This window comes from Danio rerio, chromosome 4 (assembly GCF_049306965.1).
Source record: "Danio rerio strain Tuebingen ecotype United States chromosome 4, GRCz12tu, whole genome shotgun sequence".
Taxonomy (NCBI): Eukaryota; Metazoa; Chordata; class Actinopteri; order Cypriniformes; family Danionidae; genus Danio; species Danio rerio.
In genome coordinates this window covers 75,618,677-75,636,004 of record NC_133179.1, presented here as the reverse complement: position 1 = coordinate 75,636,004, position 17,328 = coordinate 75,618,677, and the positions used below count along the sequence as shown (strand labels likewise).

At 44.1% G+C, this 17,328-nt stretch overlaps 1 protein-coding gene across 3 annotated transcripts in view; it reads right to left on the bottom strand.

Moving 5' to 3' along the window:
- Positions 1-17,328, bottom strand: part of LOC799502 (protein NLRC3) — a 93,239-nt gene that overhangs the window by 22,277 nt on the left and 53,634 nt on the right. For all 3 annotated transcript variants that reach the window (XR_012402907.1, XM_073949064.1, XM_073949065.1), the window contains exon 4: positions 6,725-6,898. Coding sequence is in view for 2 of the 3 variants with exons in the window: in XM_073949064.1 (XP_073805165.1) it covers positions 6,725-6,898 (174 nt within the window). In the remaining variant the exon portion in view is untranslated. The remainder of the gene's footprint in view (positions 1-6,724; positions 6,899-17,328) is intronic.

Here is a 17,328-nt window from a genome sequence, read left to right as displayed (position 1 = left end):
TTGTCGACTTTGCACATATCAGCCAAGTTTAGCCAGAGGTGGTGCTCCTGGACCACTAATGTGGACATCCTCCTCCCCAACACACATGCAGCGGACTTAGTGGTCCGAACAGTATAGTCGAATGCAATGCGAAGCTCACAAGCCTGGGTTGGACCCACCCTCGTGCTGCTTGGCCAGCGCCTGTGCTTGGTAGCACTGGTAGGTGACCATCGCGTGAAAGGCGGAAGCAGCCTGGCCCGCAGCCTTGTAAGCTCTAGCTTTGAGGGAGGCAGATAACTTACAGGCTTTGGATGCGAGACGAGGAAGACCCCGCCAAGAAGAGGCGCCACGCGGACAAAGATTGACCGCAATCGCGTGCTCAACCTGAGGAATCACCACATACCCCCTGGCCGCACCACCGTCAAGAGTGGTAAGGGCGGAGGACACGCAGCATGGGCAGAAAAAAGTGCCCTCCAAGACTGTGTGAGCCTACTGTGCACCTCCAGGAAGAGGGGGACGAGAGGCTTCGAAGGCTTATCCCTCTGGTCCTTTACGTAACACCCATCTAGTCGGTCTGGCCACGGAGCTGGGGAATAAACCATCTCCAACCCCACGGCTGAAGCAGCCCGGGAAAGCACGGCTAACATGTCAGTTTCAGGATCCATTTTGACAGCGCTCACCTGCCCAAGGGGGGCGAGCAGGCCTGGATTCTCGTAGGACAATGAAAGCCCACCCTCCGATGCAGCAGTGGACGTCTGGTCACCGGTGTCATCGAACGTAAGGGTTACCATCTGTTTAGACGGATCGCTTCTTCCGCTCAAAGCTTGGATGGAGCAATTGGAGGAGCGGAAGGTCCGCGGGTCTGGTGGCGACGGATTATCTCCCACTGGAACCCTCAGATCTGCCCGAGTGCCCGCTGCAGTGCAGGGGACAGCTGGGGTGGTTCGCCCTTTTGCAAAGGCTAGCCGCGATCTTAACTGCGCAACAGTCATGGCATCACTAAGACAACATGAACTGCCCGCGAGCAACGCATTAACATGCTGGACCCTCAGACATGCAACGCAGTGCTCGTGCCCATCAACTGGGTACAGGAAACCCCTGCATCCAGAAATGCACGGTCGGAGCGCCCTCCTGAAAAGGACGTGCTGCACGACTGTGTTGCTCTTTTTGTGAAATTTGCAACTATACGCACCGCTCTGGAGAACCAGACCCAAAGAACACCAGGCAAGTGAGAAACCCAGCTCGACCATCTGTCACTGCGTGTACACACTCTGGAAAGGGAGACTGCTATCGTTGATGTAGATGAATTGGGAAGTTATCCACAAAATAAAATGGAAAGGATTAGAAATATTAGTAAAGAAAACATTATCCAAATCATATCTCAATTAAAGTCCTCTTCTAGCTGTCTTGACCCTATTCCAACTGAATTTTTAAAAAAGGTTTCAAATTGCTTGATTGACTATGTCCTTGACATAGTAAATGATTTATTAATTACAGGAATTTTTCCTAATGCTTTTAAAAAAGCTGTGGTAAAGCCACTTTAAAAAAAAAACAAATTTGGACTCCACAGTTTTAAATAATTACAGACCAATTTCTCATGTTACATTTTTTAGTAAGATTTTAGAAAAAGTTGTATTGCTACAGCTCAATCAATTTTTAGATGAGCATAAAATTTGGGAAAAATATCAGTCGGGTTTTAGAAAAGGTCATAGTACAGAAACAGCATTATTGAAAGTAGTTAATGATATGCGTTATATGTTTTAATTCTTCTAGATTTAAGTGCAGCATTCGACACGGTTGATCATTGCATTTTGATTAACAGACTGGAAAAACTTGTAGGTCTCTCTGGGATAGTTTTAAATTGGTTCAATACACACAGAAAGGACATTCTTAGTAAATATAGATGAATATACATCGCAAGAACACAATATATTATATGGTGTTCCTCAGGGATCTATCCTAGGCCCAAGTCTATTTTTATTATATATACTTCCTTTAGGTAGTATAATTCAGAAATATGGCATGAATTATCATCTTTATGCTGATGACATACAATTATATATTTCTGTTGAGCCAAGAGACACTGCTGCATTGGAAAATTTGTCCAACTGCATGTCCAATATTGTGCAATGGATGACTGCAAATTTTTTAAAGCTGAATAAAGATAAAACAAAAATTCTAATTGTGGGCAAAAAACCTGAGCGAGAGAGGATTGAAGCAGAACTGTGGTCTTTAGGTTTACAATCAAAAAAAGAATTAAAGAACCTGGGTGTTATTTTCGATTGTGATCTTAATTTTAAATCTCATATTAATCAAGTTACAAAAACATGGTTTTATCATTTAAGAAATGTTGCCAAAATTCGTTCTTTCCTATCTTTTGATGATGCCAAGAAATTAATTCATGCTTTTATTTTCTCTCGGCTTGATTATTGCAATGCTATCTATACTGGACTACCTAAGGGTTCTACAATTGTCACAACCAGCGATCGCTCCCCAGAGGGTCGCTGGTTCTCACACGAACTCAGGACTTCATTTCCGCATTCCCCAGGACTACACATTCATACATGCACTGCTCCCAAACACGCACGCCTGCTCACTCATGTATCCTGATTGCAAGCACCAGCTGAGCCTTGTTCACAGACTGATTACATCCCATTCATAAGCCACCCTCTCACGCTACCAGTTTGCCGAGTCTTGTTCTCCCAGTAACATTACAACGCATTTTCCTGTCTTGTTTCTCCGTGTTTCGATCTTAGCCTTGTATCCCAGTTATCCTGTTTAGCCGCCTGCCTTTCGACCTTTTGCCTGTTATATTGACGACGATTCTGGACTGCCTTAATATACCTGTTTGCACCTGATGACCATTGCTTGCCTGACGTTTGAATAAACTGCATATTGGATCTTACCTCCTGTGGTCTCCTGTCACTCCACCCCAGTCCTGGTAACAGAAGACTCGGCCGAGACATGGATCCAGCGGGTATTCAATTCATGCGCCTCCGTCAGGATGCTAGACCAATCGAAGATTATGTGGAGGACTTTATTAATATGGCCCACCGTACCACCCTGGAGGAAGGATGTCTCAGAATATTTTTCCTTGGAGGACTTTCTGAGCCATTGTACTCCATGATGCCCAATACAATCGCCGCTGGACACTGGTACAATTTATTAATTTGGCACTTCAAATGAGTGGATCCTCCCTCACCATAGGAGAGTTGGACGAAAGTCCAAATAATCTTTTGGGGGGGGGCTGTAGAGAGCAAGACCCGCTGGCAACGGGGCTTGCGACCCAGGTTCCACAACCAGCTCACAAGATGGCCGCTTCCAGTCAGCCAGCTCACAAGACGGCTTCCAGTCCCAAGTCTGTTCCTGCCCCTGAAAGGCCATCTCCAGAGCTGCCAGAACCTCCAGTGCTGCCAGATCTCCCAGAGCTGCCAGATCGTCCAGTGCTGCCAGATCCTCCAGAGCTGCCAGATCGTCCAGTGCTGCCAGACCGTCAAGTGCTGCCAGATCCTCCAGAACAGCCTGAACCGACGCCGCAGGCAGAGCCGACGTCGCAGCCAGCGCCGACGTCGCAGCCAGCGCCGACGTCGCAGCCAGCGCCTCAGCCAGAGCCGGCGCCGCCTGAGCTTCCCGAGTGGTCGCCACCGCCACCTGAGCTTCCCGAATGGTCGCCGCCGCCGCCTGAGCTGCCCGAGTGGTCGCCGCCGCCGCCTGAGCTCGCCGCCGCCTGAGCTTCCCGAGTGGTCGTCGCCGCCGCCTGAGCTTCCCGAGTGGTCGCCGCCGCCGCCTGAGCTTCCCGAGTGGTCGCCGCCGCCGCCTGAGCTTCCCGAGTGGTCGCTGCCTGGGCTTCCCGAACGACTACAGCTCCTCACCCTGTCGGCGCCACCCAGACTCCTCGCCCTGTCGGCTCCCTTCAAGCCTCCAGTCCTGCCGGTTCCTCGCAGGACTCCAGGGCCTTCGCTGCCACGCGATCCAGGACCACTGCAGCTCCACTCTCCGGGTCTTCCGCAGCTCCAGTCTCCAGGCCCTCCGCAGCTCCACGCCCCAGGTACGCCCCAGCTGCATGGTCCTGGCCCTCCATCCCTCCCCCTGTTCTGCCTCTGCTCCGCCTCCCGCCTGAACAGTAAGTGGAGTGTCTGGAATCCACTCCTAGAGGGGGGGCTATGTCACAACCAGCGATCGCTCCCCAGAGGATCGCTGGTTCTCACACGAACTCAGGACTTCATTTCCGCATTCCCCAGGACTACACATTCATACATGCACTGCTCCCAAACACGCACGCCTGCTCACTCATGTATCCTGATTGCAAGCACCAGCTGAGCCTTGTTCACAGACTGATTACATCCCATTCATAAGCCACCCTCTCACGCTACCAGTTTGCCGAGTCTTGTTCTCCCAGTAACATTACAACGCGTTTTCCTGTCTTGTTTCTCCGTGTTTCGATCTTAGCCTTGTATCCCAGTTATCCTGTTTAGCCGCCTGCCTTTCGACCTTTTGCCTGTTATATTGACGACGATTCTGGACTGCCTTAATATATCTGTTTGCACCTGATGACCATTGCTTGCCTGACGTTTGAATAAACTGCATATTGGATCTAACCTCCTGTGGTCTCCTGTCACTCCACCCCAGTCCTGGTAACAACAATGAAGTTGCAATTGATACAAAATGCAGCAGCCAGAGTTTTAATGAAATTAAAGAAACGAGAGCACATTACACCAGTATTAATAGAATTACACTGGTTGCCTGTGCACCAAAGGATAGATTTTAAGATTCTTTTATTAGTTTTTAAAGCACTTCACAATATGACACCTTCCTACATTTCCGACTGTTTAACAAAATATAATCCAAACCGTTTACTACGCTCTTCTAGTGCGGGACTTTTAGAATTGTATCCTGTAAACCTGATGCGATCTGGCGGCACTTCTTTTAGCCATTATGCTCCAAAAATTTGGAACTGTCTCCCCCTTGAAGTGAAAGAATCACCAAGTATTCATGTTTTTAAAAAGCGTGTTAAGACACATCTTTTTAAAATTGCGTATGATTAAACAAGTTTGTTAGGTGTACGCATTTTATCTATTTTGTTGTAGGTTTATGTATGTAATGTATGGTGTGTGCCTGCATATGTAAGGACTATTGTGTGTGTGATCATGTGAATATATACTTACATTTTGTGTACATGAATGTTTTTATTTCAGTATATGTGATAAGTTTTTGTGGTCTATTTTAATGCTTTTGTTGTTGTATGTGAGGCACTTTGAGTTGCATGTATGTTGGAAAAGTGCTATACAAATAAAGTTTATTATTATTATTATTATTATTAAGAATAATTAGTCTAACTTGTTTACTGCCAGCTGCCTTTCATTTCTGCTAATTGCTGCTCCTATATCTTAGGGTGTTTCGCTTCTCCTTTTGCCAGAGTGTTGGGTTTCTTCCAGAGTGTTCTCTTTCCAGTTCGCTGGAGCCATTGCGGATTTGGTCTGCCCTGCTGGAAAGTTGATCTTCTGCCTTGCCATTGCCCTTGCCCTGCGTTACCAGGCTTGGACCTAAAGCTAGCTTTATTTTTTGATGGAAATTTAGCCAACTCCTGATTTTCTTTTCTCATGTGGTGCTACTAATTTTTGTTGGTATTTTCCTGTATTGTTGCACGTTGCCTGTGGTCCCATTTACAGTTTATTTTTACCAAAGTCTAAGAGAAAGTTGCTGAGTCATTTTCTTTTTGCTTATTTGATTAAAACCCTATTGAAACTCTGCTTTTGGGTCCTTTATACAGACATCACTGACACCGTATACTTAAAACAAAGTTCTATTACATTCTTCATTTGAGGGCAAAAATTATACAAAATACTGTTTTCCAACACTTCGACAATCCCAACTGCAGTAGGCGGAGCTGTAAATGTGTCATTCTGCATAACTTGATGATGGTAGCTGATAGAGAAGAACACTGCTGTAGACATTTAAAAAAAACATACAATTATTTAGTTTAAATATTACTGATCTGTTTGTTATTTAACTAATAGTTACACCCAACAAACACTGGCAAACAGCCTCCTCCATGAGAAACACCACTGCATATTTACACTGTTATATTTTCTGCAGACAGACACTGAATGGTGCTGCTGGTGCATGTTTCTCTCATAGAGAAGACATGCTTAAATGGGCTTTTGGCCAATATGTGACTCCCTTCAGGAGTGATCATACAAGTGCGGATGCCTCTGCGCTAGCTCTGCTACGTGACACTCCAGTGTATTCATGTGACTAGTGATGTTGTGTTGATGTTCTCCTGTCTGACAGCTGTGGAATGAGTAATGAATCGGGGGGAAAGAATGGCAAGTCTAAAAAGGCAGAGCTCCAGAACACACACACACACCTATGGCACAATCACCACAGACCAAATGGCAGCTTAAAGGCGTTTAGGAACCAAAGCAAACTGTTCCTTGTTTGAAATGACAACATTTCAGTTCGTTTTTTGATTTTGTACGGAGTGCATCAAAAACATTTTTTAGACATGCCCCAAAAGTCACAAAGAGCATGAATTAATGATGTTTAAACAGACCTTTCACAGACACTTAGGACCAATATTATATCTGACTTCACGTCACACTTGCAATAAGAAATACACACTGAATAATCATAAAAATTAAAAACATTATAGCATATGTTTTTTTCACCTCATCATACTTTGTGTCATTTCATAATGTAAAAGTAAATTGTGGCAGCATGTATTTTATGGAAACATTTATTTTACCTCAGTATCTCCAGATGACAGTTTGGACTCTTCAGTCCATCAGAGAGCTTCTTCACTCCTGAATCCTGCAGGTCATTGATACTCAGATCCAGCTCTCTCAGCACACAGTTTGAGGATTGTAGAGCTGAAGACAAACTCTCACAGCACTCAACAGTGAGATTACACCACTGTAGCCTGTGTAGAGGACAAAACAACAGTATTCTTGTGTTAACCTGGCAGTTATTGCTCAACTCTCACAACGCTAAGCAGTGAATTTACACGTGACCAATCTGAGAAAGAAAAATTACACAAATTAATGTGTAAAATGTAAATGTGTAAAAAAATGTGATTTTCAGTAATTCATCTGATGTAAATAACAACTATAATCAATCAATAAATAAATTAATCAGTTTGTTACTCAGGTCCAGCTCTCTCAGGACACAGGAGACAAACTTTCGTAACACTGAGCAGTGAGATTACAGTACTGTAGACTTTGAGGAAAACAAGAAATAATGATTTTGCATATATCTAGCCGGGGTAATGCAGAGCAGAGACAAACACAATTGAATGTAGTTTTAGTTTGAGCAAAGGTAAAAATCACTATAGGTACTCTGTAAATACTGAATTTAGGGGAGAATGCAGGGCTGTAAAATAGACATAAAAGTATTTTTTAGTTAATAATTCACATTTTTGTGTGATAATTAGTCATTAGAAATCAATAATAAAAGCTTAAAATCAATGTTATTTTTCCTTCTCCCAGCTCATGTTAACAGATTAGAGCGATCACCACACCATCTATATTTAAACAATTAAGTGTGTTAAGAGAAAGGAAATTTTATATTATTGTACAATTAGAATTAAGTAAATTTAAAGAGAACTAATATTATATATACTGTATACTGGTGATCAGTAAAGCATATTTGATGTAAAAGCACAAATAGTCTCTGCTACTTTTGCTCTGCATGCAAATGACTCATGGATTGCAGATGTGTTGTGTAGCAGGTGAAAACCGAAAAGTAAAAATGTTCGTTATTTTGTGATTCCACTTGTCATGACCATATTTGTGGTTTCTTGTCTCCATATTGATTTGGGGAGTGCATGCGCTTTGCTTCTTCCCAGTCTGCATGACATTCAGCAGCAGTAGGTCACACAAGTGTATGCGGTGACTTAACGAGTGTGTCATGTCTGCTGTAGTGCCATCTTGTGGTTTTCTGGACACTGTGGTATTTTTCAGTTGAAATAAAATTTTTACATGTTTTCCATGCTTTAACAATTAACCTAGAAAGTGTTAATTATTGTGAAACTGTCAGAAGTGTTGCAAACTGCTAAGTGCTGCAAATCGTATGCACAAAATAGAGAAGTGTCGCAGGGGTGCATAGAAAGGGCAGAGAGTTCTGAGAAAGGACAGGATGTATGAGCTGTGTGTGTGCTATAAGGAGACATTTGCCTTAAAAGGTTAAACCAAGTGAAGATGCACGGAAGACAAACAACTGTGGTATAAAAAGGAAGTGTCTCTGAAAGAGAGTTCAGAGTTGAACCTCTCCTGCGCAGTGTATTGCTTTTGGTTTCTTTCCTGCTTGAGCAAATAAAACTTATAACTTTTGACTGACTGACTCCGAACCCATTTTTGAACATGCACTGGACCCTTTGAAGTCCAACAACACTAGTTATGTTTTGGTTTGGTCCTGCTTTGTAGTTCACGTGATCACTAATTGTTTCCAGCTGTCTGTCATTGTCTAATTAGGGACCGAGCACCGAAACGGTGCGTAGGCCCTATTGGAATTGCTCTGTTTATTAGGGACCGAGCACCGAAACGGTGCGTAGGCCCTATTGGAATTGCTCCGTTTTTTTATTATTAGGGACCGAGCACCAAACGGTGCAAGGCCCTATTGGAATTGCTCCGTTTCTTATTCTTCTTCTTCTTCTTCTTCTTCTTCTTCCGCGGAATGAATCGCGGTTTTGAGGGGCTAAACATGCCCGAAAACTCACGAAACTTCGCACACGCCTCAGAAGTGGCGAAAATTTACGTTTATTATGGGTCTCGGAAAGGGGTGTGGCAAAATGACTCGACAGCGCCACCTAGAAAATTTAAACGGACGAGCCCCCGATCCACAAATCACGCACATGCACGAAAATTGGCACACACCTCAAACATGCCAAAACATACGAAAAAGTCTCTTGGAGCCATATCTCAAACCCAACAGGAAGTCGGATATTTTTAACTTCCTGCGGCGAAAAAGTGTCATTTTTGCCATTTCTAGCCGTTGTATTTTAACGAACTCCTCCTAGGGATTTTATCCGATTGACACCAAAATTGGGTTTTGTCATCTAAAGGCCTTGGCGATGTTAAATTGCGAAGCTTTTGAGTTTTCGTCGATGGGCGTGTCCGTGGCGGCCTCGCAAACTTTGACGATTCGCCACAAAACAGGAAGTCGTTATAACTCAGGCATGCATTATCCGATCTGCCTCAAAATTCACACATTTGATAACAGTCCTGACCTGAACACATTTATATGCTGATATCCAGATACAGTTATAGCGCCACCTGCTGGCCACAGGAAATGACATGTTTTACATTGTAATATACTCCTTCCGCAAAATTTATTATATCAGCACCAAATTTGAATGATGTTATTTGAAAGCTCTAGCGATGATATATTGTGAAGATCTAGAGATTTTGCTGAAGGGTGTGTCCGTGGTGGAATGACAAACCTCAACGCTTCGCCATGGAACAGGAAATGCTTATAACTCAACCACACAATGTCCGATCTGCCTGAAACTTCACAAGGTTGATAAAAGTCCTCTCCTGAACACATCCACATAATTATATTGAGTCTGTCATAGTGCCACCTGCTGGCAGAAGGTATTTGGGCTTATAACTCAGCCACACAAAGTCTGACCAGCCTGAAAATTTACATGGTTGATTAAAATCCTCTCCTGAAGACATCTACATGCCAATATCGAGTCACAGTCTTAGCGCCACCTGCTGGCAACAGGAAATTACATATAACTCAGCCAAACAATGTCCGATCTGGCTGAAAATTCACATGGTTGATAAGATTCATCTACTGAAGGCATCTACATGCAAATCTTGAGTCACAGTCATAGCGCCATCTGCTGACAAGAGGAAGTTTGGCATGAATGTGTGATTTTCTCAGGTTCTTTAAATAAATCGGCTTAAATTAATATTGTTCGCTGTTCTCTGTCATCCTGAGGCCAACGGGCAGCGGTGAGCCCGGGTGCGAGGTCCCTATCATCGCTGCTTGCAGCTTTAATTATTATTATTATTATTAGGGACCGAGCACCGAACGGTGCAAGGCCCTATTGGAATTGCTCCGTTTCTTATTATTCTTCTTCTTCCGCGGAATGAATCGCGGTTTTGAGGGGCTAAACATGCCCGAAAACTCACGAAACTTTGCACACGCCTCAGAAGTGGCGAAAATTTACGTTTGTTATGGGCTTCGGAAGTGGGCGTGGCAAAATGACTCGACAGCGCCACCTAGAAAAATTAAACGGATGAGCCCCCGATATACGAATCACGCACAAGCACGAAAATTGGCACACACCTCAAACATGCCAAAACATACGAAAAAGTCTCTTGGAGCCATATCTCAAACCCAACAGGAAGTCGGATATTTTTAACTTCCTGCGGCGAAAAAGTGGCGTTTTTGCCATTTCCAGGCGTTGTATTTTAACGAACTCCTCCTAGGGATTTTATCCGATCGACACCAAAATTGGGTTTTGTCATCTAAAGACCTTGGTGATGTTAAATTGCGAAGCTTTAGAGTTTTCATCGATGGGCGTGTCCGTGGCGGCCTCGCAAACTTTGATGATTCACCACAAAACAGGAAGTCGTTATAACTCAGGCATGCATTATCAGATCTGCCTCAAAATTCACACGTATGATAAGAGTCCTGACCTGAACATGTTTACATGCCGTTGTCCAGATACAGTTATAGCGCCACCTGCTGGCCACAGGAAATGACATGATTTACGGAGTTATAAACTCCTCCCACAAATTTTATCGTATCAACACCAAAATTGAGTGGTGTTATCTGAAAGCTCTAGCGATGATATATTGTGAAGATCTAGAGTTTTCGCAGAGGGGTGTGTCCGTGGCGGTATGACAAACCTCAACGCTTCGCCATGGAACAGGAAGTCCTTATAACACAACCACACAATGTCCGATCTGCCTGAAACTTCACATGGTTGATAAACGTCATCTCTTGAACACATCCACATAACAATATTGAAGTGGGCGTGGCAAAATGACTCGACAGCGCCACCTAGAAAAATTTAACGGACGAGCCCCCGATCTACGAATCACGCACATGCACAAAAATTGGCACACACCTCAAACATGGCAAAACATACGAAAAAGTCTCTTGGAGCCATATCTCAAACCCAACAGGAAGTCGGATATTTTTAACTTCCTGTGGCGAAAAAGTGGCGCTTTTGCCATTTTCAGGCATTGTATTTTAACGAACTCCTCCTAGGGATTTTATCTGATCGACACCAAAATTTGGTTTTGTCATCTAAAGGCCTTGGTGATGTTAAATTGCGAAGCTTTAGCGTTTTCATCGATGGGCGTGTCCGTGGCGGCCTCGCAAACTTTGATGATTCGCCACAAAACAGGAAGTCTTTATAACTCAGGCATGCATTATCCGATCTGCCTCAAAATTCACACATTTATTAAGAGTCCTGACCAGATCAGGTTTACGTGCCGATATCCAGATACAGTTATAGCGCCACTTGCTGGTCACAGGAAATGACATGTTTGACACTGTAACAAACTCCTTCCACAAACTTTACCGTATCAGCACCAAATTAGAGTGGTGTCATCTGAAAGCTCTAGCGATGATATATTGTGAAGATCTAGAGTTTTTGCAGAGGGGCGTGTCTATGGTGGCATGACAAACCTCAACGCTTCGCCATGGAACAGGAATTTCTTATAACTCAACCACACAATGTCTGATCTGCCTGAAACTTCACATGATTGATAAAAGTCCTCTCCTGAACACATCTACATAACAATACTGAGTCAGTCATAGCGCAACCTGCTGGCAAAAGGTAGTTTGGCTTGTAACTCAGCCACACAATGTCCGATCTGCCTGAAACTTTACATGGTTGATGAAAGTCCTCTTCTGAACACATCCACATAACAATATTGAGTCAGTCATAGCGCCACCTGCTGGCAGAAGAAATTTTGGCTTGTAACTCGGCCACACAATGTCAGATCTGCCTAAAATGTCACATGGTTGATGAAAGTCCTCTCCTTAACACATCTACATAATAATATTAAGTCTTTCATAGCGCCACCTGCTGGCAGAATGTAGTTTGTCTTAAAACACAATCTCCACACAATCTCTGATCTGCCTGAAACTTCACATGGTTGATAAAAGTCCGCTCCTGAACACATCCACATAACAATATTGAGTCAGTCATAACGCCACCTGCTGGCAGAAGATAGTTTGGCTTATAACTCAGCCACACAATGTCCCATGTGCCTGAAACTTCACATGGTTGATAAGATTCCTCTCCGGAAGACATCTACATGCCAATCTTAAGTCACAGTTATAGCGCCACCTGCTGACAGGAGGAAGTTTGGCATAAATCTGTGATTTTCTTAGATTTTTTTTTATATATCGGCTTAAATTATTATTGTTCGCTGTTCTCTGTCATCGTAAGGTCACCGGGCGGCGGTGAGCCCGGGTGCGAGGTCCCTATCATCGCTGCTTGCAGCTTTAATTATTATTAGGGACCGAGCACCGAACGGTGCAAGGCCCTATTGGAATTGCTCCGTTTATTATTATTAGGGACCGAGCACCGAACGGTGCAAGGCCCTATTGGAATTGCTCCGTTTATTATTATTAGGGACCGAGCACCGAAACGGTGCGTAGGCCCTATTGGAATTGCTCCGTTTTTTATTATTATTATTATTATTATTATTCCGCCCCCAACCGGGGCACTTTTGAGGGTCTAAACATGTCCGAAAACTCACGAAAATTTGCACACACACCAAACGCGGTGTAAATGGCTGGGTTTAAGGGGTTTCGGAAGTGGGCGTGGCAAAATGACTCGACAGCGCCACCTACAAAAATTAAACGGACGAGCCCCCGATCCACGAATCACGCACATGCACGAAAATTGGCACACACCTCAAACATGCCAAAACATACGAAAAAGTCTCTTGGAGCCATATCTCAAACCCAACAGGAAGTCGGATATTTTTGACTTCCTGCGGCGAAAAAGTGGCGTTTTTGCCATTTCCAGGTGTTGTATTTTAACGAACTCCTCCTAGGGATTTTATTCGATCGACACCAAAATTGGGTTTTGTCATCTAAAGGCCTTGGCGATGTTAAATTGCGAAGCTTTAGAGTTTTCGTCGATGGGCGTGTCCGTGGCGGCCTCGCAAACTTTGACGATTCGCCACAAAACAGGAAGTCGTTATAACTCAGGCATGCATTATCCGATCTGCTTCAAATTTCACACGTTTGATAAGAGTCCTGACCTGAACACGTTTACATGCCGCTATCCAGATACAGTTCTAGCGCCACCTGCTGGCCACAGGAAATGACATGTTTTACACTGTAACAAACTCCTCCCACAAAATTTATGGTATCAGCACCAAATTTGAGTGGTGTCATCTGAAAGCTCTATCGGTGATATATTGTGAAGATCTAGAGTTTTTGCAGAGGGGCGTGTCCGTGGCGGCATGACAAACCTCAACGCTTCGCCATGGAACAGGAAGTCCTCATAACTCAACCACACAATGTCCGATCAGCCTGAAACTTCTTATGGTTGATAAAAGTCCGTCCCTGAACACATCCACGTAACAATATTGAAGTGGGCGTGGCAAAATGACTCGACAGCGCCACCTATAAAAATTAAACAGACGAGCCCCTGATCTACGAATCATGCACATGCACGAAAATTGGCACACACCTCAAACACGCCAAAACATACGAAAAAGTCTCTTGGAGCCATATCTCAAACCCAACAGGAAGTCAGATATTTTTAACTTCCTGCGGCGAAAAAGTGGCGTTTTTGCCATTTTCAGGCGTTGTATTTTAATGAACTCCTCCTAGGGATTTTATCTGATTGACACCAAAATTGGGTTTTGTCATCTTAAAGCCTTGGTAATGTTAAATTGCGAAGCTTTAGAGTTTTCGTCGATGGGCGTGTCCGTGGCGGGCTCACAAACGATGATGATTCGCCACAAAACAGGAAGTCGTTATAACTCAGGCATGCAATATTCGATCTGCCTCAAAATTCACACATTTAATAACAGTCCAGACCTGAACAGGTTTACGTGCCGATATCCAGTTACAGTTATAGCGCCACCTGCTGGGCACAGGAAATGACATGTTTGACACTGTAACAAACTCCTTCCACAAACTTTCCCGTATCAGCACCAAAATAGAGTGGTGTCATCTGAAAGCTTTAGCGATGATATATTGTGAAGATCTAGAGTTTTTGCTGAGGGGCGTGTCTGTGGTGGCATGACAAACCTCAACACTTCGCCATGGAACAGGAAGTTATTATAACTTAACCACACAATGTCTAATCTGCCTGAAACTTCACATGATTGATAAAAGTCCTCTTCTGAACACATCTAGATAACAATATTGGGTCAGTCATAGCGCCACCTGCTGGCAGAAGGTAGATTGGCTTATAACTCAACCACACAAACTCCGATCTGCCTGAAACTTCACATGGTCGATTAAATTCCATTACTGAAGACATCTACATGCCAATCTTAAGTCACAGTTATAGTGCCACCTGCTGGCAGATGGTAGTTTGCAGTATAACTCAACCACACAAAGTCCGATCTGGCTGAAACTTCACAAGGTTGATAAAAGTCCTCTCCTGAACACATCTACATAACAACATTGAGTCTGTCATAGCGCCACCTGCTGACAAAAGGCAGTTTGGCTTATAACTCAGCCAAACAATGTCCGATCTGCTTAAAACTTCACATGGTTGATAAGTTTCCTCTCCTGAAGATATCTACATGCCAATCATGAGTCACAGTTATAGCGCCACCTGCTGACAGGAGGAAATTTGGCATAAATCTGTGATTTTCTCAGATTTTTTTTAATATATCGGCTTAAATTATTACTGTTCGCTGTTCTCTGTCATCCTGTGGCCACCGGGCGGCGGTGAGCCCGGGTGCGAGGTCCCTATCATCGCTGCTTGCAGCTTTAATTATTCTTCCGACTTCTTCCGCGGAATGAATCGCAGTTTTGAGGGGCTAAACATGCCCGAAAACTCACGAAACTTTGCACACGCCTCAGAAGTGGCGAAAATTTACGTTTGTTATGGGCTTCGGAAGTGGGCGTGGCAAAATGACTCAACAGCGCCACCTAGAAAAATTAAATCGACGAGCCCCCGATCCACGAATCACGCACATGCATGAAAACTGGCACACACCTCAAACACACCAAAACATACGAAAAAGTCTCTTGGAGCCATATCTCAAACCCAACAGGAAGTCGGATATTTTTAACTTCCTGCGGCGAAAAAGTGGCGTTTTTGCCATTTCCAGGCGTTGTATTTTAACGAACTCCTCCTAGGCATTTTATCCGATCGACACCAAAATTGGGTTTTGTCATCTAAAGGCCTTGGCGATGTTAAATTGCGAAGCTTTAGAGTTTTCGTCGATGGGCGTGTCCGTGGCGGCCTCGCAAACTTTGACGATTCGCCACAAAACAGGAAGTCGTTATAACTCAGGCATGCATTATCCGATCTGCCTCAAAATTCACACGTTTGATAAGAGTCCTGACCTGAACAAGTTTACATGCCGATATCCAGATACAGTTATAGTGCCACCTGCTGGCCACAGGAAATGACATGTTTCACATCGTAACAAACTCCTCCCACAAATTTTATCGTATCAACACCAAAATTGAGTGGTGTTATCTGAAAGCCCTAGCGATGATATATTGTGAAGATCTAGAGTTTTCGCAGAGGGGCGTGTCCGTGGCGGCATGACAAACCTCAACGCTTCGCCATCGAACAGGAAGTCCTTATAACTCCACCACACAATGTCCGATCTGCCTGAAACTTGAGATGGTTGATAAAAGTCCTCTCCTGAACACATCCTCATAACAATAATAAAGTGGGCGTGGCAAAATGACTCGACAGCGCCACCTAGAAAAATTAAACGGACGAGCCCCGAATACACGAATCACGCACATGCACGAAAATTGGCACACACCTCAAACACGCCAAAACATACGAAAAAGTCTCTTGGAGCCATATCTCAAACCCAACAGGAAGTCAGATATTTTTAACTTCCTGCGGCGAAAAAGTGGCGTTTTTGCCATTTCCAGGCGTTGTATTTTAACGAACTCCTCCTAGGGATTTTATCCGATCGACACCAAAATTGGGTTTTGTCATCTAAAGGCCTTGGCGATGTTAAATTGCGAAGCTTTAGAGTTTTCATCGATGGGCGTGTCCGTGGCGGCCTCGCAAACTTTGACGATTCGCCACAAAAGAGGAAGTCGTTATAACTCAGGCATGCATTATCCGATCTGCCTCAAAATTCACACGCTTGATAAGAGTCCTGACCTGAACACGTTTACATGCCAATATCCAGATACAGTTATAGCGCCACCTGCTGGCCACAGGAAATGACATGATTTACGGTGTAACAAACTTCTCCCACAAATTTTTTCGTATCAGCACCAAATTTGGGTTGTGTTGTCTGAAAGCCCTAGCAATGATATATTGTGGAGATCTAGAGTTTTCAGAGAGGGGCGTGTCCATGGCGGCATGACAAACCTCACTGCTTCGCCATGGAACAAGAAGTCCTTATAACTCAACCACACAATGTGCGAACAGCCTGAAACTTCACATGGTTGATAAAAGTCCTCTCCTGAACACATCCACATAACAATAATGAAGTGGGCGTGGCAAAATGACTCGACAGCGCCACCTATAAAATTTAAACGGACGAGCCCCCGATCTACGAATCACGCACATGCACGAAAATTGACACACACCTCAAACATGCCAAAACATACGAAAAAGTTTCTTGGAGCCATATCTCAAACCCAACAGGAAGTCGGATATTTTTAACTTCCTGCGCCAAATAAGTGGCATTTTTGCCATTTCCAGGCGTTGTATTTTAACGAACTCCTCCTAGGGATTTTATCCGATCGACACCAAAATGGGGTTTTGTCATCTAAAGGCCTTGGCGATGTTAAATTGCGAAGCTTTAGAGTTTTCATCGATGGGCGTGTCCTTGGCGGCCTCGCAAACTTTGATGATTCGCCACAAAACAGGAAGTCGTTATAACTCAGGCATGCATTATTCGATCTGCCTCAAAATTCACACGCTTGATAAGAGTCCTGACCTGAACACGTTTACATGCCAATATCCAGAAACAGTTATAGCGCCACCTGCTGGCCACAGGAAATGATATGTTTTACGGAGTAACAAACTCCTTCCACAAATTTTATCGCATCAGCACCAAAATTGGGTGGTGTTATCTAAAAGCTCTAGCGATGATATATTGTGAAGATCTAGAGTTTTCAGAGAGGGGCGTGTCCATGGCGGCATGACAAACCTCACTGCTTCGCCATGGAACAGGAAGTCCTTATAACTCAACCACACAATGT